The 27,246-nt window shown below is 36.4% G+C and overlaps 1 protein-coding gene across 7 annotated transcripts in view; it reads left to right on the plus strand.

The window, feature by feature from the left end:
• Positions 1 to 27,246, plus strand: part of TRAPPC13 (trafficking protein particle complex 13) — a 41,393-nt gene that overhangs the window by 10,943 nt on the left and 3,204 nt on the right. For 3 of the 7 annotated variants that reach the window (XM_003899740.5, XM_009208496.3, XM_009208498.4), the window contains exons 3-11: positions 306 to 405; positions 2,055 to 2,139; positions 11,083 to 11,210; positions 15,097 to 15,169; positions 16,752 to 16,796; positions 19,872 to 19,889; positions 22,573 to 22,706; positions 24,875 to 25,073; positions 26,223 to 26,323. In XM_003899740.5, the coding sequence (XP_003899789.1) occupies positions 306 to 405; positions 2,055 to 2,139; positions 11,083 to 11,210; positions 15,097 to 15,169; positions 16,752 to 16,796; positions 19,872 to 19,889; positions 22,573 to 22,706; positions 24,875 to 25,073; positions 26,223 to 26,323 (883 nt within the window). The remainder of the gene's footprint in view (positions 1 to 305; positions 406 to 2,054; positions 2,140 to 11,082; positions 11,211 to 15,096; positions 15,170 to 16,751; positions 16,797 to 19,871; positions 19,890 to 22,572; positions 22,707 to 24,874; positions 25,074 to 26,222; positions 26,324 to 27,246) is intronic. The other 4 variants (XM_003899739.4, XM_009208497.3, XM_031666736.1 and 1 more) reach the window with 2 other exon arrangements.

Consider the following 27,246-nt stretch of genomic DNA (forward strand, 5'->3'; position numbering starts at 1 on the left):
GCCTTCATCCTCAAGTGTTGCGTCAATGTATATATTAGCATTCCCTTTGTTTAGAATTGTTGGGGCTTTCTCTAGTATATTTTCTATCTCATGACGTACATTTTTCTTTGTTTCTAAAGTGTCCATTCCCTGTGAGATCAGAATTTTTTTGACATGATTTGTTGTATTAAAATCTAGAAGTTAGACTTTTTAAATATCATTTTTGTCAAGAGGTTGTTTTTTAAAATATCTCTCCTAGTTCTTTATGTAAGAAAAAGTTATTTAAAAGGTAGATGTTAGAATTTTATGTTTTTCTCTTCATTCAGGAGATCTCTTTAACCAACTGATGAGAGATGATCCTTCAACTGTTAATGGTGCAGAAGTTTTAATGTTGGGAGAAATGCTGACTTTACCACAAAATTTTGGGTAAGAATGACATATTCACATAAGAAACCTTGTAAAGCCTACAAATTATGTTTTCAAAAAAGAACTATGGGATGGGGAAACGCTCATGATACATTTCCTTTTTTTTTTTTTTTTTTTTTTTTTTCTGAGATGGAGTCTCGCACTGTTGCCCAGGCTGGAGTGCAGTGGTGCCATCTCTGCTTAGTGTAGCCTCCACCCACTGGGTTCAAGCCATTCTCCTGCCTCAGCCTCCCCACTAGCTAGGACTACAGGCGCACACACTGCCCTGGCTAATTTTTGTGTTTTTAGTAGAGACCGTGTTTCGCTATGTTAACCAGGCTGACCTTGAACTCCTGATCTCAGGTGATCCACCCACCTCAGCCTCCCAAAGTGCTGGGATTACAGGCGTGAGCCACCACGCCTAGCACATGATACATTTGAGGGGCAAAAAGATTATTAAAAAATCATACTATGTGATTATGGCTTTCTGTTTTTTTAAAAAAAAGATATATACCAAAATAAAATGTTGATAGTGGTTCCTAGGATAATAGAATTTTTACTTTCTTCTTTAGATCTTACTATATTTTTAATGGCCATATACTCTTTTAACTACTAATGTAAATGTCTTTTTCAGAAGCCACTCTGTTTTTTGCCTCATAGTCCTCTCCCAAAATGAGTTATCAGACTTGTCAGCTAATTAGGAACTCTAAATTTATTTCTTCTGTTATTCTTAGCTGTATTATTATTCTAGATTAATAATAAGGTAGAAGCCTTTGGTTCCACTCTGTTTGTAACAGACAGAATTTGAGACAGAAGGAAATTTTACAGATTGTTTTTATAGTTTTACAGAATGTGGTCATTGATTAGCGTCTTGAAAAACTGTAAAAAATATAAAACTATGTAAGATAAAACCACTGGTGATTTTTATTCAGATAACTTAGGAAATAAAATAAATTGGTAAAAATACCCCAATATCAATAACTTAGAGCTCTTCTAGATTCAGGGAATAAGTTATTGCAAGAATAGAAACTTGGCTTTCTCTAACCTATTCAAATACAAATCCTGACTTTAGCATAGATCTAATTTCAGTGAGTCTTATCTCTAGTGAGGCTGGCATTTTGTACAGTAAAGGCCAAATATTTCATGTTTTATAGATTACATCCATATTTTGATTTGCACTAGGTAATGAATGAGTGGCCTAGTGTGAACAAAGGAATGTTGAAACAATGTTTCACCAGATTTCTATCCTTTAGTAAATGTTTCTCCATTTGAAGTCCTGAGTGATTCTCACACATAATATCTAATGTAAAACCTGAATGCGGCCAGATGCGGTGGCTCATGCCTGTAATCCCAGCACTCTGAGAGGCCGAGGCGGGCGGATCATAAAGTCAGGAGATCGAGACCATCATGACTAACACGGTGAAACCCCATCTCTACCAAACATACAAAAAATTAGCTGGGCATGGTGGCAGGCACCTGTAGTCTCAGCTACTCGGGAGGCTGAGGCAGGAGAATGGGGTGAACCTGTGAGATGGAGCTTGCAGTGAGCCAAGATCGTGCCACTGCACTCCAGCCTGGACAACAGAGTGAGACTCAGTCTCAAAAAAAAAAAAAAAAAAAAGAAACGTGAATGGATTTCTGCCTAAATAAATACTTGTTTTATTTTATAGGAATATATTTTTGGGAGAGACCTTTTCCAGTTATATCAGCGTTCATAATGATAGCAATCAAGTTGTAAAAGACATATTGGTAAAAGTAAGTAACATTCTTACTTGGGATGTATTTCACTCTTTAACAAAGGTTTTTTTTAGGCCGGGCATGGTGGCTCATACCTGTAATCCCAGCAGTTTAGGAGGCTGAGGCAGGTGGATCACCTGAGGTCAGAAGTTCAAGACCAGCCTGGCCAACGTGGTGAAACCCCATCTCTACTAAAAATACAAAAATGAGCTGGGTGTGGTGGTGCACACCTGCAGTCCCAGCTACTTGGCAGGCTAAGGCAGGAGAGGCTAAGGCAGGAGAGGCTAAGGCTTGAACCCAGGAGGTGAAGGTTGCAGTGAGCCAAGATCATGCCACTGCACTCCAGCCTGGGTGACAGAGTTAGGCTCCATCTCAAATAAAAAAAAAAAGAAAGAGAAAGAAAAAAGGTTTTTTTATATCTATTATGTTGTTGGCACTTCATTAAATGCATGTTTGATACAATAATTTTTAATTGTCATTAACAAGCACTAATGAATGCCTAAAGTTATAAAGTATTATGCTAGGCATGAAACCATTTTTCCTATTCAACAAGGTTTGTGATTGCTTGGGTGAGAAAATGTACTAGTCAAAGGTAAACAGCAGTTTAGCATTTGTTAATGTATGTCATAAACATAGAGGAGGAAAGATCACTGGAGATTATATCAATCAGGAAGGTTTTTTAGGGGAGAAGGAAAGCGAAGAGGATCTTGAAAGAATGGAAGAATACAGATAACAAGGCAAGGGAGACATGGTAATCAGAGGCAGAGACATAGCGATATACATGTGTTCTTTTAACAGGGACCATATTTCACTTGGTAAGAGGAGGTAAGGTGGTACAGAGGAATAGTAGCTGTATTAGTCTATTTTCATGCTGCTGATAAAGTCATACCCAAGACTGGGCAATTTACCAAAGAAAGAGGTTTAATGGACTTACAGTTCCATGTGACTGGGGACAATCATGGCGGAAGGCAAGGAGGAGCAAGTCATGTCTCACGTGGATGGCAGCGGGCAAAGAGAGAGAGCTTGTGCGGGGAAACTCCCGTTTTTCAAACCATCAGATCTCAGCCTGTCGTAGTGACTCATGCCTGTAATCCCAGCACTTTGGGAGGCTGAGGTGGGCAGATCACTTGAGGTCAGGAGTTCAAGACCATCCTGCCCAATGTGGTGAAACACCATTTCTACTAAAAATACAAAAATTAGCCAGGAGGGTTGGCGTGTGCCTGTAATCCCAGCTACCTGGGAAGCTGAGGCAGTAGGATCACTTGAACCTGGGAGACTGAGGTTGCAGTCAGCCAAGACTGTGCCACTGCACTCCTGGCTGACTGGGTGACAGAGCAACACTCCATCCCCCCAAAAATAAAAATAAATAAAACCATCAGATCTCATGAGACTTATTGACTGTCATGAGAATAGCACAGGAAAGACCCACCCCCATTATTCAGTTATCTCCCACTAGGCCCCTCCCATAATACTTGGGAATTACAGGAGCTACAAGATGAGATTTGGGTGGGGTCACAGAGCCAAACCATATCAGTAGCCATACAGTAGAGCATCTTGAAAGCAGGCTAAGGTTTTATTTAACCTTTCTTGAAAAATTATTTTTTAAAACAGACAAAAAAATTAATTAATTAAAGTAAAAAAACCAGGCCCAGCACAGTGGCTTATACCTGGAATCCCAACAATTTGGGAGGCTCTGGCAGAAGGATTGCTTGAGGCCAGGAGTTCAAGACCAGCCTGGGAAACATAACAAGACCCCCCATCTCTACAAACAATTTAAAAAGTAGTTGAGCATGCTGGCACACATCATTGGTCCCAGCTACTTATGAAGCTGAAGCGGGAGGATTGTTTAAACCCAGGAGTTTGAGGCTGCAGTGAGTTTTGCCTGGGCACTCCAGCATGCACTACAGAACAAGACCCTGTCTCTGAAAAAAATTAAATAAAAAACAGCAGGCAGTTGGCTTTTGAGCACTCTTTGTGTTGGAAAGACTGATATGAGCACATTGTACGGGATGCTTTGTAGAAAATGGAACAGTTAGAAGACCCTTGAAATAGTGTAGGGATTAAAAGATAGAATATGCTAACTCAGCTAACAACTTGAAATTTCTTCAAAAGAATAAGTGCGAAAAGAAGGTGAAAATTCACAGTATGTGGGGAAGAAGTTGTAAAACCTGTCTTAGAGTGATGAGTTCAGGTAATTGGAGTATTGCCAGAAAGGACCTCTAATTAGAATGAGTTCGAAAATGATCATAGAGTTTTAAAGTTAACAAGGATGTTAGAGAACAGACTCAACTTCCAGAAACTGGATGCAAATTTGTGCATACACGTACATATGTTTATCATATATAGATGGAGTCTCTGCCTTTCATTAAATTAGGGGTTGACAAACTATAGCCTAAAGACCGAATTTCATCCATTGTCTGTTTTTATAAGGCTTTTGAACTAAGAATGGTTTTCACATTTTCAAATTATTGAAAATAATATTTTGTGACATGTGAAAATTACATGAAATTCAAATTTCAGGCCAGGTGTGGTGGCTCATGCCTATAATCCCAGTGCTTTGGGATCCAAGGCAGGAAGATTGCTTCAGGCTAAGAGTTTGAGCCCAACCTACACAGCATTGCAAGGTACCGCCTCTGCAAACAAACAAACAAAAAAGAAATTCAAATGTTAGTGTTCATAAATAAAGTTTTATTGACACACAGCCATACTCATTTGTTTATGTATTATCTGTGGCTGATTTCCAGCTACCACAGCAGTTGTATAGTTGAAACATAGATTGTATGGCCTCTGAAATCTAAAATATTTGCTAATGACTTCAGAGAAAAAGTTTGCCAACCTCTGCATTCGATTGTTAAAAGATCTGATTTTCAAAAGTTTGAGAACATAACTTTTGTCTTTCTACGTTGTAAATACTGAATTTCTTGGCAATTCAGTAAATACTGGCAATTCAGTAAATTCAGTGAATGTTGAATTTATTTTTATAAGATAGATTAATAAAATAGCAAAGGCATATACTTTAAGATGTCAGTACTATTATAAAGATCAAAGAATACAGTAGTATGCATGTTCTAAAGCATGATTTTATATTTCATGCCTTTATTCACTTTTATAAAAATAATTAGTAGTACTGTGCAGTACTCACCAGGGGTCTTCTTGGGCTCAACTAGACATTCAGACTCATGATATATAAAACGGTATTTTTCTTTTTACTTTTTTTTGAGACAGTCTCTAGTTCATCTAGTTCTGTCACCCAAGCTGGAGTGCAGTAGCATGATCATAGCTCACTGTAGCCTCAAACTCACGGGCTCAGGGGATCCTACTGTCTTAGCCTTCTGAGTAACTGGGACTGCAGGGTTGTGACACTATCCCTGTCTAATTTTTTAATAGTTTTTAGAGACAAGGTCTCGCTATGTTGCTCAAGCAGGTCTTGAACTCCTGAACTCAAGCAATCCTCCCGCCTCAGCCTCCCAAAGTGCTGGGATTACACATGTGAGTTACCGCACCTGGCCAGATAAGCTAATTGTGACATCAGAATCACTTAAGAGGATATAGGTCATGAAGCACAGAATGATATTGACCTGTATTTGTGTGAGTGTTGTCTTTTGATCAGGTTTTAGGTGTCAGTATTATGGTTGCTTAATAAAAGATTTCGAACATTTTTCCAATATTTTCGGTGCTTTGGAACAATATGTGCATCAGGCTAAACTTAGTGGCTCATGGCTGTAATCCAGCACTTTGGGAGACCAAGGCAGGAGGAGCCTTTGAATCCAGGAGGCTCCCCAGGACTCACCTGGGGAATATAATGATCAAAGTCTCTACAAAAAAAAAATTTAAAAATTCTCTGGCCATCGTGGCACATACTTGTATTCCTAGCTACTTGGGAGGCTGAGGCAGGAGGATCACTTGAACTCATGAATTTGAGGCTGCAGTAAGCTATGATTATGCCACTGCATTCTAGCCTGGATGACAGGGCAATACCCTGTCTGAGAAAACAAAACAAAACAAATACAGAGAACTGTGGATCATTTAGATTACCTATTCTTTGAAGGATTTATAGAATTCCCTGCAAAATCATATGAGCTAGTTCTTTTCTTTTTTAAAATGGGGAAACTCCCTGATAACATTTTTTCTTTTTTTTTCCCTATGGATACTAGTATGTTTAAGCAGTTCACCTCTAAGGGTGTCAGTTTTGTTAAGCTGTTTTTTTCTAGGAAATAATCCATTTCATTTCATATAGATTTTCACATTTATCTGCATAGAGGTCTGTAAAGTAGGCTCTTAAAATTGTCTTCTGTTGGCTGGGTGCAGTGGCTCATGCCTGTAATCCCAGCACTTTGGGAGGCCAAGGCAGGTGGATCATCTGAGGTCAGGAGTTTGAGACCAGCCTGGCCAAAATGGTGAAACCTCATCTCTACTAAAAATACAAAAATTAGCGGGACGTGGTCACAGGCGCCTGTAATCCTAGCTTCTTGGGAGGCAGGAGAATCGCTTGAACTCAGGAGGTGGAGACTGCGGTGAGCCGAGATCACACCACTGTACTCCAGCCTGGGCGACAGAGTGAGACTCCATCTAAAAAAAAACAAAAAAAAAATTTCTTCTGTTGCAATATTTTGCCCTGGTCATTTCTTAGGTTTGATTTTTTCTTGATTAAGTTAGCTAGCTCTTGGTTTGTGTATTTTAACTTCAAAAACAAAAATCCAAGACTTAAAAAATTATTGTATCCAATATGTTTCCATTCTCTATTAATTTGTGCTTTTATTTCTTTTATTATGCTTCTGTTTATTTACTTTATTTTTCTACCATTTTTGAGCTAGGAATTTTATTATTTTATTTTGATTCTTTGATTTATATTGATAAAAGTTAATTTTCCTGTGATTCACTGCTTTTTATATCCTGAAGATTCAAATGCATAGCATTTTTATTCTCAATACTTTTGATTTTAAGAGGTGAGGTTTCACTCTGTTGCCCAGGCTGGTGCAATCATAGTTCACTGTAGCCTCTACCTCCAAGGCTCCAGCAATCCTCACATCTTAGCCTCCTGAGTTGCTGTAACTGCAGTTGCATGCCACCACACCTGGCTAATTATTTTTTATTTTTTAGAGACAGCATCTCACTCTGTTGCCCAATGTAGTGAGACCAAATTAAAAAATAAATTAAAAATTAAAAATTGATGGTGGAAGGAAGAGCTGATGCCTACTGTACAATGATAAAGAGGTAGTAACAGTGTTGAACATCCCAAACACCATTCTTACATTAAGACAAGATAATAAGTGTGAAAATACTTTGCAGAATTGCCCAAATTAAAAACCTTTTTTATATTTTTGTCATTACTTTTTAAAGAATTCTGTAATTTCATTTGTATTTCACCTTCTACCCAAGGGTTGTTTAATGCAAAAGGTTTTTAGGGGGAAAGGTTTATTTTTTTTTTCTATTTTAATTGTTGTTCGCAATTTATAGTTTTATTACATTCCAATCAGTGTTGTTCTTGTAATATTTCAGCTTATGGAACTTAACTGATGATGTCTTATGACCCCATATTGATTTTTTATGAATTTTCTATGTGTACTTGAGAAGAATGTGTATGCTTTAGATATTCATAAGAGCTGTTTTATCATTTGTGTTATTTAGGGCTAGATTCTATATCTTTATTTATTGTCAACTTCATCTGTCTTATACTAAGAGTGCATGTTTGTCTCTTATTACTAGTGTATTTCTATTTACATCTTCTAAAATCTCATATATTTTGCTTTATAAAGGCTATGCTGTTTCGGCCGGGCGCGGTGGCTCACGCCTGTAATCCCAGCACTTTTGGAGGCCGAGGTGGGTGGATCACAAGGTCAGGAGATCTAGACCATCCTGGCTAACACGGTGAAACCCCACCTCTACTAAAAATACAAAAATTAGCTGGGCATGGTAGCGGGCACCTGTAGTCCCAGCTACTCGGGAGGCTGAGGCAGGAGAAAGATGTGAACCTGGGAGGCAGAGCTTGCAGTGAGCTGACATCACCCTACTGCACTCCAGCCTGGGTGACAAAGCAAGATTCCATCTCAAAAAACAAAACAAAAAAGACTATGCTGTTTTGTGCATATTTATAATTATTGTTAGTCATTGTGAATTGTGGCTTTTAATATTAAAAATATTCAAGTAGATTGCTCAGGAAGATTTTGTGGGTACAATATTCTCTGAGCCCTTGTTCAAAGGTGTTTTTCAATATTTGAAGTTCAGTTTGGCTAGATTTAAAATCTTTTCTTTACATTTTTATTTCCTTATGTTTTTTGAAAATGCTACTCCTTTATTGCTCAGCTGTGTATGTTGTTTTTAAGAGGATTGAAGCCAGTCTAATTCTCTTCCCTTGTAAGTTATTTCATGATTTTTCCTGGAGGTCCTGGTGATCTTTTTTCTGTATGTTTCAAAATTGGTCTTTGGGTGTGATTTCCCTGATTCCAAGTAGACCCTTCCAATGTGGGTCTGCAACCTCCACCTCCTGTGTTCAAGTGATTCTCCTGCCTCAGCCTCGCAAGTAGCTGGGATTACAGGAACATGCCACCATGTCTGGCCAATTATACCAAACTCTTGGTGTCCTCTGAAGACATCTGGAGCTTTCACACTGGTGGTATTTTGCTAGCTCTGTTCAACTTACTTAGAGTTCCCCCTAACCTCTTTCTTCTGCCTTTTCAAATCCTGCTTATCAAAAGCCGCAGTTATGATTAAAATGACACATAAGACACATAGGAAAACATATTTAACAGAAAGCCAATGGATTCAATTATTTCTTTTTTTTTCTAATTTCAAAAATGTTTAAGAATTTATATCTGGGTGCAGTGGCTCACGCCTGTATTCCCAGCACTTTGGGAGCCCGAGGCAGCAGATCACTTGAGACCAGAAGTTTGAGACCAGCCTAGCCAAGATGGTGAAACCCCGTCTCTGCTAAAAATACAAAATTTAGCCAGCCTTAGTGACACTTGCCTGTAATCCCAGCTACTGGGGAGGCTGAGGCAGGAGAATCACTTGAACCTGGGAGGTAGAGGTTGCAGTGAACCAAGATAGTGCCACTGCACTCCAACCTGGGTGACAGAGCGAGACTCCGTCTCAAAAAAAAAAAAAGTGTTTAAGAATTTTTAGGTCTGGGAGCAGTGGCTTATGCCTGTAATCTCAGCACTTTGGGAGGCTGAGGCAGGCAGATCACCTAAGGCCAGGAGTTCCAGACCAGCCTGGCCAACATGGTGAAACTCCGTCTCTATTAAAAATACAAAAAATTAGCTAGACATGATGATGGGTGCCTGTAATCCCAGCTACTTGGGAGGCTGAGGCAGGAGAATCGCTTGAACCTGGGAGGCTGAGGTTGCAGTCAGCTGAGATCATGCCATTGCACTCCAGCCTGGGCAAGAAGAGTGAAACTCTTTTTTAAAAAAAAAAAAAAGAATTTTGAATCTTAGCTTTGTTACTTATGATTTGTAAAACCTTGGGAAAGTTGTTACTTTTCTGTGCCTTGGTTTCATTGTCTATGAAATGGGGATAATACTAATACCTCCTTCAGGATATGGGGATTAAATGAGTAATATGCTTAGAACAGGGCCTTGCACATAATAGGTACCAAATAAATGTGAGCTACTATTGTTTTATAACTGAGTATAACAAAATACACAGCACTAATAAATAGCACATTTCAAAGTGACTAACATAAGATTGTTGGGTTAGAATTAACTGCAAAACTGTTTTTTAAAAGAAACAAAAACTTAAAAGAATCCTAGCTCTCATGTAAAAACCTCCACTAATTCCCATGACCTAATGTGATCTTTGCTTTCCCTCAATTTTTTTTGCCTTGGAAGTTTTATCATAAATTCATCCATTCATTATTCAACAAATATTGATTAATTGCCTACTATGTGCCAGGCACCGTGCTCTAGTGGTGAGCAAGAGAAGACGAGGTTCCTGCCTCCATAGACTTTTCTGGTAGGGGAGACAGAAAGAAACATGTAAACAAAGTCATAAATAAGGTAATTATAGATTGTGATAAATGTTACAAAGGAAGCAAAAGTTGAATGTGATAGAAAGTAATTGAGATAAGGGAGGGAGGGTAGTTTTAAGACAGAGTGATAAATGTTCAAAAGGAGAAAAAAGAAATATAATGGAGCATCATCGGGTGGACGGAAGGTGCTACTTTAGATGAGGTAGTGCTTTCTTAGTTGGTGACTTTTTATGTCATTTTCTAGTTATCTTATAAACTAATTGGTCTCTGACATATAATTTTGTTTTGGACAATTACTTATCTTTTAGTGTTATATACTAGCACATACATGCATATGTATTTGTTTTAGTGAAGTCCATCTGAATATATATTTAAAAGCCATGTGTTCATACTGGTGCCTCAGATTCCAGTCCACCACCAAAGACTCACTGTAGCTTCCCCCGCTTTCCTTATTTGTACCGTTTTTTTTTCTCTGAAGGTGAGAAACCTGTCTCTTGTAATCCACAATGTAGTATTTTGTTTTGTCCTAGTATACATATAAAATAGTGAAAAAACACGTGTCGTAGCTATAGTACATTTATGTACCATTCTTTTGGTCTTTAGCCATAGATTACAGTTAAGATTTTGTTTTCCAAACTTACTTAGGTTAGTTCCACTTTTCCCCTTCCCTCTGCCATAGCGCAATTGTGGTCTTTATTTGTAATACAGTTAGGTTCATTTGTTACTGTTTGTATTCCATTTTGGATTCTCCCTAATTCCTGCCTGATTTTATTTATTTATTTATTTATTTATTTATTGGTGCGGGAGTGTGCTGTTGCCATGGTTCTAAGCATCAGAGCTATACAGAAAGGTTTACACAGAAAAGTGTTGCTCCCCTTTTCATCCTTCTTTCCTTATTCTTATTCCCCTATTCTTTCCACTCATAGCCATGCACACCCTGTAGGTAACCAGTCTCATTTGGATTCTTTTTTTTTTTTTAACTTTCTTTCAAGGCTGATCTTCAGACAAGTTCTCAGCGTTTAAATCTTTCAGCCTCCAATGCTGCAGTGGCTGAACTTAAACCGGATTGTTGTATTGATGATGTCATACATCATGAAGTCAAGGAAATTGGAACACACATGTAAGGATTAGTTTTATTAGGTCTCAAAGGTTTTTACTTATATATGCCTTTATTTGAAATTTTTGCTTTCTTTTCATTCACCATGAAGCGTAGGAACCTACTTCAAAAGGAATTTTATGTTCTATGTTTACATGTTTACCAGAAATAAAGTTTAAACCAAATGTATGTTTTGTAGGGAAAAAATCCAATTTATCATCATTTATCTCGTTTTATTTTTTTTACATTTACAATCTCTAAAAAATGAAAAGCTGTGCAAAATGTTTAAAACCCAGATAGGACTCTAAAAGTATATTTATTGTGTTTTGAAATGCTAGTAACTGATGTTATAGTGTTTATTTTTAAATTCAGTTTTTCAGTTTTGTATTTAACCAGGTATATACACTCTACCCTGACAACTCAGAAATATAGGACCAAAATAAGGCACACTGTGAAAAAAAAATCAAATTCCATATTCCTGTCGTGTGTATGTATTTGAATGTAAATGCTCTATTTTTCTTTCAGTCTGAGGGGCAATATGAAAATTTTAGCCATCTGAAGTAATTTTAGACTTCTTCATCTCCTTTAGAAACCCTACATCCAATCAGTTCACAAAATCCTATTAATTCTCCTGAATATCTCTCATTTGTCTCTTCTTCATCTCTGCTTTACCACTTTTGCTCTTCTCTTTGTGCCCATGAAAGTATATAATATTAGCTATTATTTAATCAGTTAATTTTGGTGACAAGCTCTGTTGTAGGGACTTTTTCGTGTATATTCTTTGGGCTTTGGAGTCAGACTTCCTAGAATTCAAATTTCAACTTCATCATTTGTTATGTGATCTTGTATAAGTCACTTAATTCTTCTATGATCTCCCATTGTCCTTAGGAAATTCTGACTTTGCAAATGTTTTACAAAGCTCTCTGCAACCTAATTCTTACCAGCCACAGTAGTTCTTACCATCACCACCCATCCCTCCCTCTCCACCCTGCAGTCATATTGGACTTCTTTTATCTCCAGACTCCAGATTGAAATGCATTCTTCCCTTACAAAGGAATACTATGGCATTTTATGTAGTTTATTTCTACTTCTCTTTCATATCTCAGATTCAGCACTACTTCCTCAAGAAGTTTTCCTAACCTCCTAGACTGGATTAAATACCACTTTTTGTATCTTCTATAGCATCCACCATTTATCATTTTAAAAAATGTTTCATACTTATAATTACTTATTGAGTGCCTGCCTTTCCCATTAAAGTATGAGATCCATGATACCTGCTATAGTCCAAGGATCTAACAGAGAACAGAAGTCAGTATTTATTGAAATGATAATAAATGTGTAAAATCTCCATTTTACAGAAAATGAGACTTGTACAATTAAGCAGCTAGTTTAGAAGACATAAAACTCAAATCCAAACCTAGTTTTAGATCCTCTACCTTGCTATGCTATTCTTACTGTGAGCACTTTGAAGGCAGGTATTGTGCTTCGATCAGTCCTCTTCCTAGCCCCTGCCTTACTTAGTCAGCACCAGGCAGCACACGTATAAAGAAGAAATTAAATTACCTGCTAATGTTACCACCCCATATAACCAACCACTATTAAAATATTATTATATTTCTTTCTAGTCTTTTTGCATACATATGTAAAATAACTATGTATAAATAATTTAATATTTTATAAAATTTTGGCCATATTGTTCATAGTTTTATTTTTTAAAATACACTATTAACATTTTCACACGTATCAGACAGTATTTTTTGAAAACACAGTTTTTGGGCCAGATGTGGTGGCTCACGCCTATAATCTCCAATAATTTGGGAAGCTAAGGTGGGCAGATCGCTTGAGCTCAGAAGCTCAAGACCAGCCTGGAAAACATGGTGAAATCCCATCTTTACAAAAAATACAAAAATTAGCCGGACGTGGTGGAGCATGCCTGTAGTCTCAGGTAGTTGGGAGACTGAGGTGGGAGGATCGCTTGAGCCCAGGAGATCAAGGCTGCAGTGATCCATGATCACGCCACTGCTCTCCAGCCTGGGTGATGGTGGGACCCTGCCTCAAAAAAAAAAAAAAAAAAAAAATTTTTTTTTTACATGACTCCATCTAACACAATTGTACAGTGTTTTCTGTTTACTGTAATGTTGGATATTTATTTTCAGTTTTTCACTGTTAAAAGTAACACAGAGATGAACACCTTAATGTGTCCTCGTGGAATATTTGAAGTGGTTTTACTATGAGAACATATAAGCATTTTTAAGATTCTTTTACTAAAAGATTGTTTTCCAAATTTCTTCCAACCACTAGCAGTGTAGAAAGACAGTTTCTCTAAACCCTCACCAATTCTGAGATCACTTATAAAGAATTTTTGCCAAATCTTGATAAACAGAAAAATATTACCTCATTATTTTAATGTGTTTCTCTGAATACTTACGAGGCTGAACATTTTCACATTTTTGTTAGCCAGTTATGGTACTGTGATTTAACTGTGCTTTCCTTTTCTCAAGTTTTCAGTGATATATTGGTGTTTTGCTTATTAACTTATGGGAACCCTTTGTCATATTAAGTATTAAAATGTAACCACTTTCTTGTATTGTTACAAGTATTTTATGCTAGTTTGTTTCTGCTTTGTAATTGTTTTAGTGTTTTTGATTCAACTTAAAATTTTTTTCACTTAAGTCAAGGTGGCTCGTTTATCTAGTATTTTGGGAGGCCGAGACGGGCGGATCAACAGGCTCAGAGATCGAGATTATCCTGGTTGACGACTGTTTCTTACCAAAAATAAGTGCAACCAGCCGGGCGCAGGTGCATGGTGCCCGTAGTCCCAGCTACCGAGGCCTGAGAGACCATGAACCAGAGGCGGAGCTTGCAGTGAGCCGAGATTGACCACTGCACTCCTGCCTGGGCGACAGAGCTGCAGATCAGAGTCAAAAAAAAAAAAATTTTTTACATAGCATTTCCCCATTGCATTTATGTTAAGAAATCTATCTGGAATTTTTTTTTGAGATGGAATCTCTCTCTGTCACCCAGGCTGGAGTGTAGTGGTGTGATCTCAGCCACTGCAAGCTCTGCCTCCCCGGTTCACGCCATCTCTGCCTCAGCCTGAGTAGCTGGGACTACAGGCTCTCCACCACTCACCAGCTAATGTTTGTATTTTAGTAGAGACGGGTTTCACCGTGTTAGCCAGGATGGTCTTGGTCTCCTGATCTCGTGATCCACATGCCCTCAGCCTCCAAGTGCTGGAATTGCCTGAGCCACTGCACCTGCCTTTTTTTTTTTTTTTTTTTTTTGAGGAGTTTGCCTTTGTTGCCTGTGGCTGGAGGTGCAAAGTGGTGCATCCAGCTCACAACTCTCCACCTCCTTGGTTCAAGTGGATTCTCCCATGGCCAGTCTCCCGAGTAGCTGGGATTACAGGCGCCCGCCACCATGCCCGGCTAATTTTTGTAATTTTAGTAGAGATGGGGTTTCACCATGTTTGCCAGGCTGGTCTCGAACTCCTGACCTCAAGTGACTCGCCTGCCTTGGCCTCCCAAACTGCTAGGATTACAGGCATGAACCACCATGCCCAGCTGGAAATTTTTTAATCCATATTTTTTTTCTAGTTTATATGAACTTGTTTTATATACTCAAATATTTGATTGTTCTGAGAATTATTTTGGAATATATTTCACCTTTCAGGTAAAGTCAAGAAGTTTCTGATTTTGTGCTCCAAAAATGTTATATCTCATTTTACTAATCAGAGCTTTCTTGTTCGTGTAATTATGTCTGTATCTATTCTGACATTTTCCCCTGCTCTAATCTCACACATCCACACCATAGATGTGTTTCCCTAATTTCTTAGTAGAATTCAGGTGTGTTTGATTTACTATTAAAATTAAAAATGATTCAGAATCATTAAGACATCTTTCTGTTTCAGCTTGGTGTGTGCTGTGAGTTACACAACTCAGGCTGGAGAAAAAATGTATTTTAGAAAATTCTTCAAATTTCAGGTATTGAATATGACAATGGTAAATAGTTTTTATATGCCTTTTTCTTCCTGGTAGTGTACAGTTATTCCTGATTATCTGCAGGGAAAACAAGATCCAAATAAAGCAAATAGCTCAATATTTTTGAATTTGTCATATGACTAGCAGTCTAAACTGAGACTAAATTAACGTAAATAAAAGCAGAGGAATTACCATTGCCAATATGTTTTTGTAATGAAACTTGAAGATGTTTATTCAAAATAAAAGAAAAAAATAGCTGAGTCTGGCACAGTGGCTCACACCTATAATCCCAGTGCTTTGGGAAGCAAAGTGGGGAAGATCACATGAGGCCAGTTCAAGATAGCCCAGACAGCATGACCTAGGACTACAGGTAACACAAGCCTGTAATCCTAGCTACTTGGGAGGCTGAGGTGGAATGATCGCTTGACCCAGGTTTCAAGTCTTCAGTGAGTTGTGATCATGCCGTTGCACTCCAGCTTGGTCAACAGAGCAAGACTCTGTCTCTAAAAAGTAAATAACTTGTTTTTATGGCCTGACAAAACACACAGTGTAGACAAGGGATAAAATGAGTGTAAAGTCCAGATAAAATGAGGGTAAATAATATCAAATTTCTAAAGAAATTTAAAGGAGAGACAATTGACTTGGAGTGAGTAGACTGAGCTTCCTTCAAGGACTCCAGGAATCACGGGAACTTTGAGTTTTGTATTAATACACAGTTTTCAGCGTCCATCAAAAATAGTTAAAAACCACTGGCTTAACACATTGATGTAGGAGGGTGAGGAAATGTGAATACCACATATGTCTATTATAAATATAGATCTTAATATGATGCTGTATATGATTTTTTTTTTCATTCCTCTGTAAGTGGAAGAAAAAATACTGTTCACAGGGAAAAAAAAAAATCTGCCATTCTTTTGCATGCTTTTTGAAAGAAAATAGAAAGTGATTCAATCTTTTTTTTTTTTTGAGACGGAATTTTGCTCTCGTTGCCCAGGCTGGAGTGCAAATGATGCGATCTCAGCTCACTGCAACCTCCGCCTCCCTGGTGCAAGTGGTTCTCCTGCCACAGCCTCCTGAGTAGCTGGGATTACAGGCACCCGCCACCATACCCAGTTAACTTTTGGATTTTTAGTAGAGACGGGGTTTTGCCATGTTGGCCAGGCTTGTTTCGAACTCCTGACTTCAGGTGATCCGCCTGCCTTGGCCTCTGAAAGTGCTGGGATTACAAGAGTAGCCACTGCGCCCAGCTCAGTTGCTTTTTTTGCAAACAGTTTTTATGAATATACCTATAGAAAAATACATAAAATATATGTGTTTTGTTTAACAAAATATTATGGAGCAAAAACCCGTGTAATGTAACTATCACCCAGTAAAGAAATAACGGTAGCCTTTCAAAACATGCATTTAGGATTCTTTTTTTTTTTTTTTCCTTTTTTTCTTTTGGAAGAATATTGCATACCTATTAGATAAGTCTTTTAACAATTAAAATTGGAAAATGACAAATTTACGCTATGTGATTTTAAAAAAATAAAAATAAATGGTCACATGATAACAATTTCCTGATTGATATGTTTTATTTAACCAGGTTCTCAAACCATTGGATGTGAAAACCAAATTTTACAATGCAGAGGTGAGTGTTGAGTGCTTAATGGGATTTCATATTAAACATTAAGATCTTATTTGACTAAAAATCTCTTATATACATTTCTAATACTGAAGCAAATTGCCAACGTGACTGTAAATTATTTGAAAAAATCATAAATTTCAGTTAAAATTGAATAATTTTATTGTAGGTCTCATAATCTTTTTCAACTTACATGGAATCAATGTGTCTTGATTTTTATTCTCACTGTTAATTTTATAAGGCTTTCATCTCCTTTTGTTAAATGATTGCCCCCTCATTTCATTTAATGGTGGTTGTTACACTAGCAATCTGTTGAATATTTACATGTGGTTCTGGATATTACAAAAATTGAATTAGTAGATCTAACCCTGCAAAATAAGATTTAATATTCACATGGAAAAATATTGACAAGTGAAGCTTAGCACATTAAATTATTTCCAGGGTAGTCAGTTTGCCAGCCAGAATTAGGTTGCTGGGTTTGGTGTAATGGCTTTAAAAGCTCCTTGGGAAAAACAAGTTTGGCAAAAATAGAAGTAACTTTTATAATAGAAGATACTTTATCTTTTACCCTAAAAAAAAGATATAAAATAGAACTTGCCATAGGAGAAAGGATTTATTGCTTGGATTTCTTTTTTAAGATTTTGTTTTATCTTGGCTTCTAGAGCTGCAGAAAAATCAGATCTCTTGATAGCCCTCTTATCCCCCAAAATCATGTGTTTCATACCAGTGATAAACTCAAATATATCCAAATACAGTATTTTGAAATGAAGATTATATCTCTGCTACTCTAAAACCAGATAATGATCAGACATTTTCAATCACATGGCAAATTTGACATTTATTTTTACCATCCACAATCTGAATTTTTACTCAGTAAAATTTATACTCTAGGATTTCTAAGATGTCAAAGTAAGGAACCTAACCTGCAGCAAAGACCTATTAGGAGAAAAGAAAAAATGCATATAATAACAAAACTACCTAGAATGGAATATAGTGAGAATGATATGAAAAAATGTGTTACAAGAGCTCTCGGGAATGTGATCTTGGAATAGTTTAAAGAAGCTTTATGAAAGAGAAGAAAGGCTGGATTGGAGTCTGAAAGGAATGCATGTTGGAAACAGACAAGTGTCAAAGCAGTAAAGGCATTCAAGCAGGGTTACAAATAGACATGGAATATCAAGTACATAGGAAAGAGTATCCATATTTGACGAGAGGGAAAAGCATCATCAAAAAGATTACTAGATGTTTACAAAGTTGATGTTTCTTTTGTGGGGGATAGGTGAGTTGGAGTAATACATATTTATTCCCTCTTTTTTGTTATTAATGGCATACTGTTGATTAATTACAGTATAGGTAGTCAGCATGGTGAGATTTAAATAGTCTAATTTACCATTTTGCTGGAAAAGATTTCATTTATAGTATGAGGGGAAAATGTTAACTATTCTATTAGAAAATTAATTTAAAATAGGGCAATAGGTGGGTTTTTTTTCTGTAACTGTCTCCTAGGAGTCACATATTCAGCTATTCTAGGTTTTCTTCATTAAAAATTTGATAGTACACTAAGATACCTGTCAAATAGTTTTATAACACTAATATTTAGAGTGATTTGTGAATAATTTTTAAAATTGCTAGTTTTTCTATAAACATTATAGAAGTGACACGCTGTCCATAAAGAAATAAAAATTCACAATTCCGCCACACCAATTGATTTTACATTAATACATACTCTTTTGCAGTCTTTATTCACTTATATATAATATTCTATTTTTATAATCACAACAATTTTGTTTACTTCCTTTGTCGGTTAACATTATATGTTGACATAATCTTTAAATCTTGCTAACAAACTTCAATCAAAATAATTTCAGTAATATTCTGAACTTTTGAAAATAGATCTCACTTTAAAAATCAGGAGTGAACAAATAACATTTTGGGTCTCTCTAAGATACTTAATATTACCTATTAGACAAACAAATACTGTTCAGCCACTAGCATGAGGCAGATTATGTTGACCCCAACCAGGAATTTCAGGTAGATTGTAGGGGTTAATAAACCACAGCAATATCAGTAGGTGATGCATATTGCTCTGTGCTGTAGTCCTTTTACAGTTAATATTATTGGCCCCACATCTGTCTCAAACATATATTTTTGATTCTGTTTCTAATAATGCTGTAATATGTGAATCACCTAAAGGAAAACAAGTTCATGAAAAACTGTCATAGTTTTCTAAGATAGAAAAGCCTTGCAGGAAGATTGGTGAGACTAGAAGCCAGGATTCAAACATTTGGTCACCTGCCAGGTATTGAAGAGAACTATAAACAACATCTTCCCAGTCCTCAAGGGACCTGCCTTGAGGAGACTGATATGACGTAACTATAATGTAAGCCCCTCCCACACATATAAGCCAAATCGTGAAGTAATGTATTCTGGGTACCTAGAGAGGTGAAAAATGATTTCCAGCTATGCATTTGATGGAGGCGACATTTGAGATTGCTCTTAATAAACAGTTGAAGAAATAATGTAAGGAAAAAAAGGCTAACTATGAAATCTGCTAAGAAGAAGAAAATAAATTCTTAATTTTTTGAAGTGGTTCAGCCCACATTCCCTGAAGTGATCAATGGAACTCTAATTGCCCAAGATATTCCTTAAAAAAAGGATTCCATTATTACATAAATTTAAGAGGAAGTATACGGTGTATATCTATTCTGAATGTGGAGGATAGTATATATTCATCCTAAATTATCTATGAAGAATTAAAATGTTGGTAAAGAATTATAGAACTAGAAAGTCATGGGATATACCTCTTTGCTCCAAAATGTGCCCTTAACAGTTTGCTACTGTTTGAGTATTCAGCCATAGTGTTCTTCTCTATTCCATTGTCATTTAACCTTAGCAGTTTCACCTTTTTAGAAAAATGGTTTGTCATATTTATGTTGCTTCCTGTTTACTTTCTTATTCACTAATGCTGTCTTGTTTAGTAAATTTAAAAAATGCAGAAATGCATTTTATTTTAAAGTAATTCTTTTTTCTTTAACATTTAACTCTGATTTTTCTAATTATTCTTTTTTATTTTTCCATTAGAGTGACCTCAGTTCTGTGGTAATTTGATTTTTTATTATAAATTTTTATACTTTTCTTACTCACCACTTTTTGACTCTGCCTAATTAATCTCTCTTTACAAAACATAGTGGAAAAACAGTTAGTTGTGAATACCACCTATGTGACTTCAGAAAGATTATATATAATTTTATGTATTTTTTATTATATCAATTTCTTACTCTGTGGGGGAAAATTAGCTCAAAAGTTAAATTGTCATATTGAAACAATTTTCATTTTCAGTGTTTCTTCTTTAGATTTTTTTTTAAAGAAGTATGTTACCTTGTGTAAAATGGCCTTGTGATTTTCATCATCTTACTATAAAATATCCAATTATCCTAGCCTTCAGTTCTTTGAGTAGACTGTATAATCGAAATTCATTTTCAGATGCACAGTGGTTTTAGTTTTAAGTGTGGGTCAGGTAATGATGGCCTCTTGACAAAATGAAACAGAAGAAAAGCAAATTTTCCCAACTTGGCTAAAATTTTATTTTCAAACTTGTATTTACAATAAGCAGCATTTGCTTATATCACATTACATATGTAATAACATCAACTGCCTTAGCACTGAATTCTTAATTTTTAAAATATCAAATTGCTTAACGCTATTCAAACTAACTTGATTTTCCATTATGCTGCTTGTTTTTCTTTCATTTTATCTAAGCTCTTCCTAAATTTACGCAGAAAATTGCAGTTTTTAAATTGAAATATGGGTCTGTGGTTATTTTTTTTAAAAGCAATGGATTGATGGGATATATGTACTTTTTTAGAACAAGTAACCAAAAAATGCCACTAAATGATACCTTTTTTAAACTGATAAACATTTTATTTCTATTTTCATTTCAACACATGTCCCAAAGACTAAAGCATCTGTTTTATTTTAGATAATAGTACATTGTATTATAACTTAATCATTATATTTTTGCAAATGATTTTCATTTTCTTGGTGTTAGTGTTTAAAAAGCTCAGCCAGGCACGGAGGTTCATGCCTGTAATCTCAGCACTTTGGGAGGCCGAGGCGGGCGGATCACGAGGTCAGGAGTCCACGACCAGCCTGGCCAACATGGTGAAACGCCATCTCTATAAAAAATACAAAAATTAGCCAGGCGTGGTGGCACTTGCCTGTAATCCTAGTTACTTGAGAGGCTGAGGCAGAAGAATCACTTCAACTCGGGAGGCAGAGGCTGCAGTGAGCTGAGATCACACCACTGCACTCCAGCCTAGGTGACAGAGTGAGACTTTGTCTCAAAATAAATAAATAAAAATACAAAATTAGCAGGGCATGGTGGCACTGCCTGTAGTCCCAGCTACTGGGGAGGCTGAAGCAGGAGAATCGCTTGAACCTGGGAGGCAGAGGTTGCAGTGAGCTGAGATCTTGCCACTGCACTCCACTCTGGGCAACAGAGCAAGACTCTGTCTCGAAAATAAAATAAAAGCTCATAGGCCAGGCATGGTGGCTCACGCCTGTAATCCCAGCACTTTGGGAGGCCGAGGTGGGTGGATCACTTGAGGTCAGGAGTTCTAGACCAGCCTGGCCAGCATGGTGAAACCCTGTCTCTACTAAAAATACAAAAATTAGCTCAGTATGATATTGCGCACCTATAATCCCAGCTACTCCGGGAGGCTGAGGCAGGAGAATCCCTTGAACCCCGGAGGCGGAGGTTGCAGTGTACCAAGATCATGCCACCACGCTCCAGCCTGGGTGACAGAATGAGACTCTATGTCAAAAAAATAAAAAGCTCTTAAAGTGGCAAATTTTTCTGGTCATAGTTGATTTTATGTTACTTATGTGTAGTACACATATTACTATGAAAATTTTGAAAAAAATTCTTGAATATCCTTAGTGTATCATTTTTTATGTAGGTTTGTTTCAAAGATAAATCAAGTTAGTCTGTTATCCTTCAATTACATGAAGGAAAATAACCAAATAGCATAAAATAATGTTCAGCATAATTAGGGGAATTAATTTATCTAAAGTTAAGTATTTAAATTACCTACTGGCAAATGTTGCTGAATAGCATCAGCTTTAAAATTTGTCACTGAGGCTACAAAATACCTCTTGCCTGATTTAAAAGCTCTACGATGGTGAAGTATAATTCATATATCCTTTTTTTAGCCCTCAATATACACTTAAAATGAACTAAGCAATCACTAATGACCACTCGCAAATTGCTTTAATTTAAAAAATTAAATCCTTCAAGATTACAAAATAGATTATTCATAGTACTAGTGGTCATTACACTATCTAAATTGACATCAATATGACAAAGTTATATTGCTGTATTATAATGAAGACTTAATCATCTTAACGTAATACTGAAATTATAGGAGCATAGGTATATTCATCATACTAAAGCACATTGTAATATTTTAATGCCTAATGAAAATAAGTAGGGTATTTGTAAATGAAATTCTAGTTAAGTATTTTTGGATGTTAAGACAAAACATAGTTATCCTCCATCCATTGTTTGACAAGGTATCAGTTGACTAACACTTGACTTTGCCCCTGTTAATTATGATAGGGTGAAGATTTCTTTTCTTGCATTAATTGTGGTAACTTTGATTTGCAGGCATGAACTAATCACATTTGTGGTTAATATTTTTTCTTCATATAGATAGATATTTTTGTTGAGATAAATATTTTAAATGCCATCACACTTTGGTGGATATTTTTTTCATATCCTCAGACTGATGAAGTATTTCTGGAAGCCCAGATTCAGAATATGACAACCTCACCTATGTTTATGGAGAAAGTTTCATTGGAGCCATCTATTATGTACAATGTAACAGAATTAAATTCAGTCACCCAAGCTGGAGAATGGTAAATATTAATTATGAAGTCTTTATCCTTGTTTTGAAAGATACATGCTTTTCTAAACATCCATTCCTCTTGAGTGGGTTTTTTTTTTAATTGACTTTTTTTTAAAAGAATTTGAGGTTCATAGAAAAATTCATCAGAAAGAAGAGTTTCCACATACCCTCTTCCACCCCTCACAGTTTCTCTTGTTATTTACATCTTGTTTTTTATTTTATTTTTATTTTTATTTATTTATTTATTTATTTTGAGACAGAGTCCAGCTCTGTGGCCCAGGCTGGAGTGCAGTGCTTGACCTAGGCTCACTGTAACCTCCACCACCCGGGTTCAAGCAATTCTGGTGCCTTAGCCTCCTAAGCAGCTGGGATTACAGGTGCATGCCACCACCCTTGGTTAATTTTTGTATTTTTAGTAGAGGTGGGGTTTCGCCATATTGGCCAGACTGGTCTTGAGCTCCTGACCTCAAGCGATCTGCCCGCCTTGTCCTCCCAAAGTGCTGGCCTTACAGGCGTGAGCCACTGTGCCGGGCCTACATCTTGTTTTAATGTGGTACATTTACTACAATTGATGAACCGATACTGACAGTTATTACTAATGTCTATAATTTACATTAGAGTTCACACGTTTTGTTGTATGTTTTATTGTTTTTGGTTTTTGGTTTGTTTTAAGAGACAGGTCTCGTTAATGTTGCCCAGGCTGAAGTCAAATTTCTGGACTCAAACGATCCAAGTATCTGGGACTATAGGCAAGCACTGTAGGTTTTGACAAATATATAACATGTATCCACCATTACTATATTATGCAAAATAGTTTCACTTTCCAAAAAATCTCCTGTGCTCCATCTTCATCCCTCCATTACATAAAAATAAAGATCCTAGCCCTTTGCATTTCATGTTTTACTATTCAAAGCACTTGGTCTTTTAAGTCTCATAAAAATCCAGTGAGGTAATAGATATCATTGCTATCCTGCAAATGATAAAACGAAGGAATGTGAAGGAATGGTGGAGAAGTTAAAAAGAGTAAGGGTAAATGTGGGTTTAAAAAAGAAATACTCTCTCAACATCAAAAGAACATAGGAATAGATGATTTAATATTTTGTGAAAAGGAAATACATATGCCTTTCCATAGCTAATTTAAAAGAGGAAGAATAAATGTAGGGTTGACAATAATACAGATAAGAAAGTAATAGGCTGGGTGTGGTGGCTCATGCCTGTAATCCTAACTCTTTGGGAGGCTGAGGCCAGAGAATTGCTTGAAGCCAGGAATTCTAGACCAGCCTGGGCAACTTAGCATTTTTTTTATTTAGCTGGGCATGGTGGTACACTCCTGCATTCCTAGCTCCTTAGGAGAGTGAGGCAGGAAAATCGCTTGAGTCCACAAGTTCAAGGCTGCAGTGAGCCATGATTGCACCACTGTACTCCAGCCTGGTGACAGAGAGAGACCCTGTATTTTAAACCAAAAAAAAAAAAGAAGAAGAAGAAGAAGGTAATAGCTTCGGAAAGCATCTGAATTTCTTAATTAGGAATGAAAAGTTTGCTTTTATATTATTAGGTTGGTTACACACAGAAAAGTTCATAGCCTCCTTTATCCTCACTGAGGAAACCAATTTTTCATTCTTTTCTAGATCTTTTAGTTCATTTTGAAAATTACTTTAGAATGGCATGTCTCTTATTATTCTAAACTATTATCTTTGATAATTTTAGAGAAAAGAGACAGGATACTTAAGGTTCTGGTTTCTGTTGCACTTTTCAGTTAATTGATACATGTTCAATTTTATAAGTAATATATTACATTCTATTATAAAGAACCTCCTTGAGCCCAGAAGTTAGAAGTTACAGTGAGCTATGATCGTAACCACTGTACTCCAGCCTGGGTGACAGAGCAAGACCCCGTCTCTTAAAATTATTTAAAAAAAAAAAAAAGGACCTCCCCTTTCAGGGTCCAATTACTATAAAGAACCTCAAGATTTTCGATATCAACTGAAAAAAATGAAGGAAAAATAAATCATTTCAGTATACATTCTTTTTATTTGTGTTGAAATCATTAACATGTTCTGTTGTTGATCTTTGGAGGGTACATCATCCAGTTCCTATCCTAAGGAACAATCACAGCCATGGTTTTTCTTTTAAAAGATGCTAGAGAATTTTCTCCATCTCTGTCTCCACCCCTCTCAGTGTGTCTACATTTGGGTCAAGAGCATATTTGCAACCAATGGATACACGCCAGTACTTATACTGCCTAAAGCCAAAGAAGGAATTCGCAGAAAAAGCAGGCATCATTAAGGGAGTAACAGTGATTGGAAAATTGGATATAGTATGGAAAACAAATCTAGGTGAAAGGGGAAGGTTACAGACCAGCCAACTTCAAAGAATGGTGAGTTTGGAAAAAACTTCACTGGGGTTTTGGTGTGTGAGAGACAGGCAGTTAAAACAACTTAATTTTTTCTACGTCTAGCAGTAAAAAAATTGGAGCACTATAAAAGGCATTAATACTACTATAGAAGAAAAGATTAATAGTTTCACTGATAGATAGGTAGAAAACTGATGTTGCCGTGAATGAAAAATGGTCAAATGTTAAATTTATCCTTCATACATGTGTTCTTTATCAAACAGAAATTAAAATAACTGTTTATCAAGTGTCCCTCCTTTGGTAACACAGGCCCACTCTTCTTCTGACTTCCAAACACATTAAGGTTTTCTATTTTGCAATGTCCTGAAACTCTTGGACTTACTTCATTTACCTACTCAGTTCATACCATTTTTAAGATGTTAAAAAAGGTGAGTTCTACTAAAGTTATCTTAGAAGCATTGGTTGCATATTTTACCTAATTTCTTCTCTGAGAGTAGGGATAGCTATCAGGCTTCTTTTTCTTATGCTTATAAGAATATATAACAGAATTCTCCTCCCTTTATGCTGAATATTACCTGTTTTGATATATTCCAAATTTTACTTTTCTTTTCACTGAGGCAGTAATTTTAAAAAATGATGATGATGATGATGATGATGATGATCCCTGGGCCTACTTAAATATAGCCATTAGTTATTTTTCTACTACGGCCTGTTCCAAGCCTTCCTGTTGTTATAGTCTATCCTCCTCTGTGCATCTTGTAAAAAGTCATGATTTTCTTCCTGGCTCCTTTCAACATCATCCCGCTCTTTCTTTAGACAATAACTGCCTATTTAGAGTTACAGACATAGAAGCTACAGCATCTGGAAAGTGTCCCTTCAAGTCCCTGAAATTTCTTTACTGACTGCTTACCTGTGAGATTCATCTTTACTCTACTGAACATGGAATAATTATTTATATAACAAAAACAGTCCAGGTCTGCCGTGCTATTCCACAGGCAGTAGCTGCCAAAGATCCTAAAATGAAGGATGAATAAAGTGAATCAGAAGTATTTTCTTAGAACATCAGCTTGGAAACCCAACAGCTGTTGAGTAAATGTGCTGCTGTGGTGCCTTCATTAAAATGGAAAGGTTTTGTGATAGATAATACATTAACTGTGTTGCTTGTTTTCTTAGGCTCCAGGTTATGGAGACGTTAGGTTGTCTTTGGAGGCAATACCAGATACCGTAAACCTTGAAGAACCTTTTCATATTACCTGTAAAATAACAAACTGCAGGTAATGCCACTGTTTGTGGATGAATGTCCTTTCTACCTCACCTACCTAGAAGAGAATTTTAAAATCTTTTTGTTACTGTCTCCTTTTAAGTTTTCCTCAACATATAGCCTTCTCTGATGTTGATATTGAGTACTGTAAAATTCTTCATCTGGTAGCAGTATAATTACATATTTTTAAGGGCCTATTTTATTATGCATCTTCTGTATTTTGTTTCGTTCATGTGTCACACGCTATGAGGTAGGTATTCATTGTTTATACTTCCTTCACCAAAACATGAACTAATAGGTTCTTATGTATTAATATATTATGAATTGAAGTAGTAAGATTTTTTGAGGCATACTTGTCCTTGAGCTGTATCTTGAGTATTAAGAAACCAAACATTGCTTATGGATTTAATGTAAGGGGAAATCATTGATTCGAAAACAGGGTTTTGACAGTGAAGAGAGAGCATAATCTGAACTGTCAGGAAGCAAAGAGCACAGGGCTTTGAAACCAGAAAAAAAATAGAATTAAGTTCCAGTCCTATGCCCTCTGCTCCTACTTGTATTACCACTTGGTTTGTATTATTATTTGGGGTATTTTGATATTATTGCAGTGATGAATCTCAGCCCTTTTAGTGTGCATGTATAATCCTTTTAATTCCATATTTATTCTGACTTTTTTGTATTAGAAAGATAGGAAATATTTATCCTTCAAAATTACAGAAATACCCACTTCCTCTATGAAGCTACCTAGACTTTCTAAAGCACAGGTATTCATGCCTTCTCTATCATAGAAAATATTTACTTAGTTTTTTTAGTGACACTCATATATTGTGTATTTAGTGACACTCATATTTGCTATAAGTATTAGTCTCTTTCTCACTCGATTGTGAATTATTCAAGAGAAAGGACATGGCCCTTAGTGTCTGCCACATCGTGAGC

This window comes from Papio anubis, chromosome 5 (genome assembly GCF_008728515.1).
Source record: "Papio anubis isolate 15944 chromosome 5, Panubis1.0, whole genome shotgun sequence".
Classification (NCBI taxonomy): domain Eukaryota; kingdom Metazoa; phylum Chordata; class Mammalia; order Primates; family Cercopithecidae; genus Papio; species Papio anubis.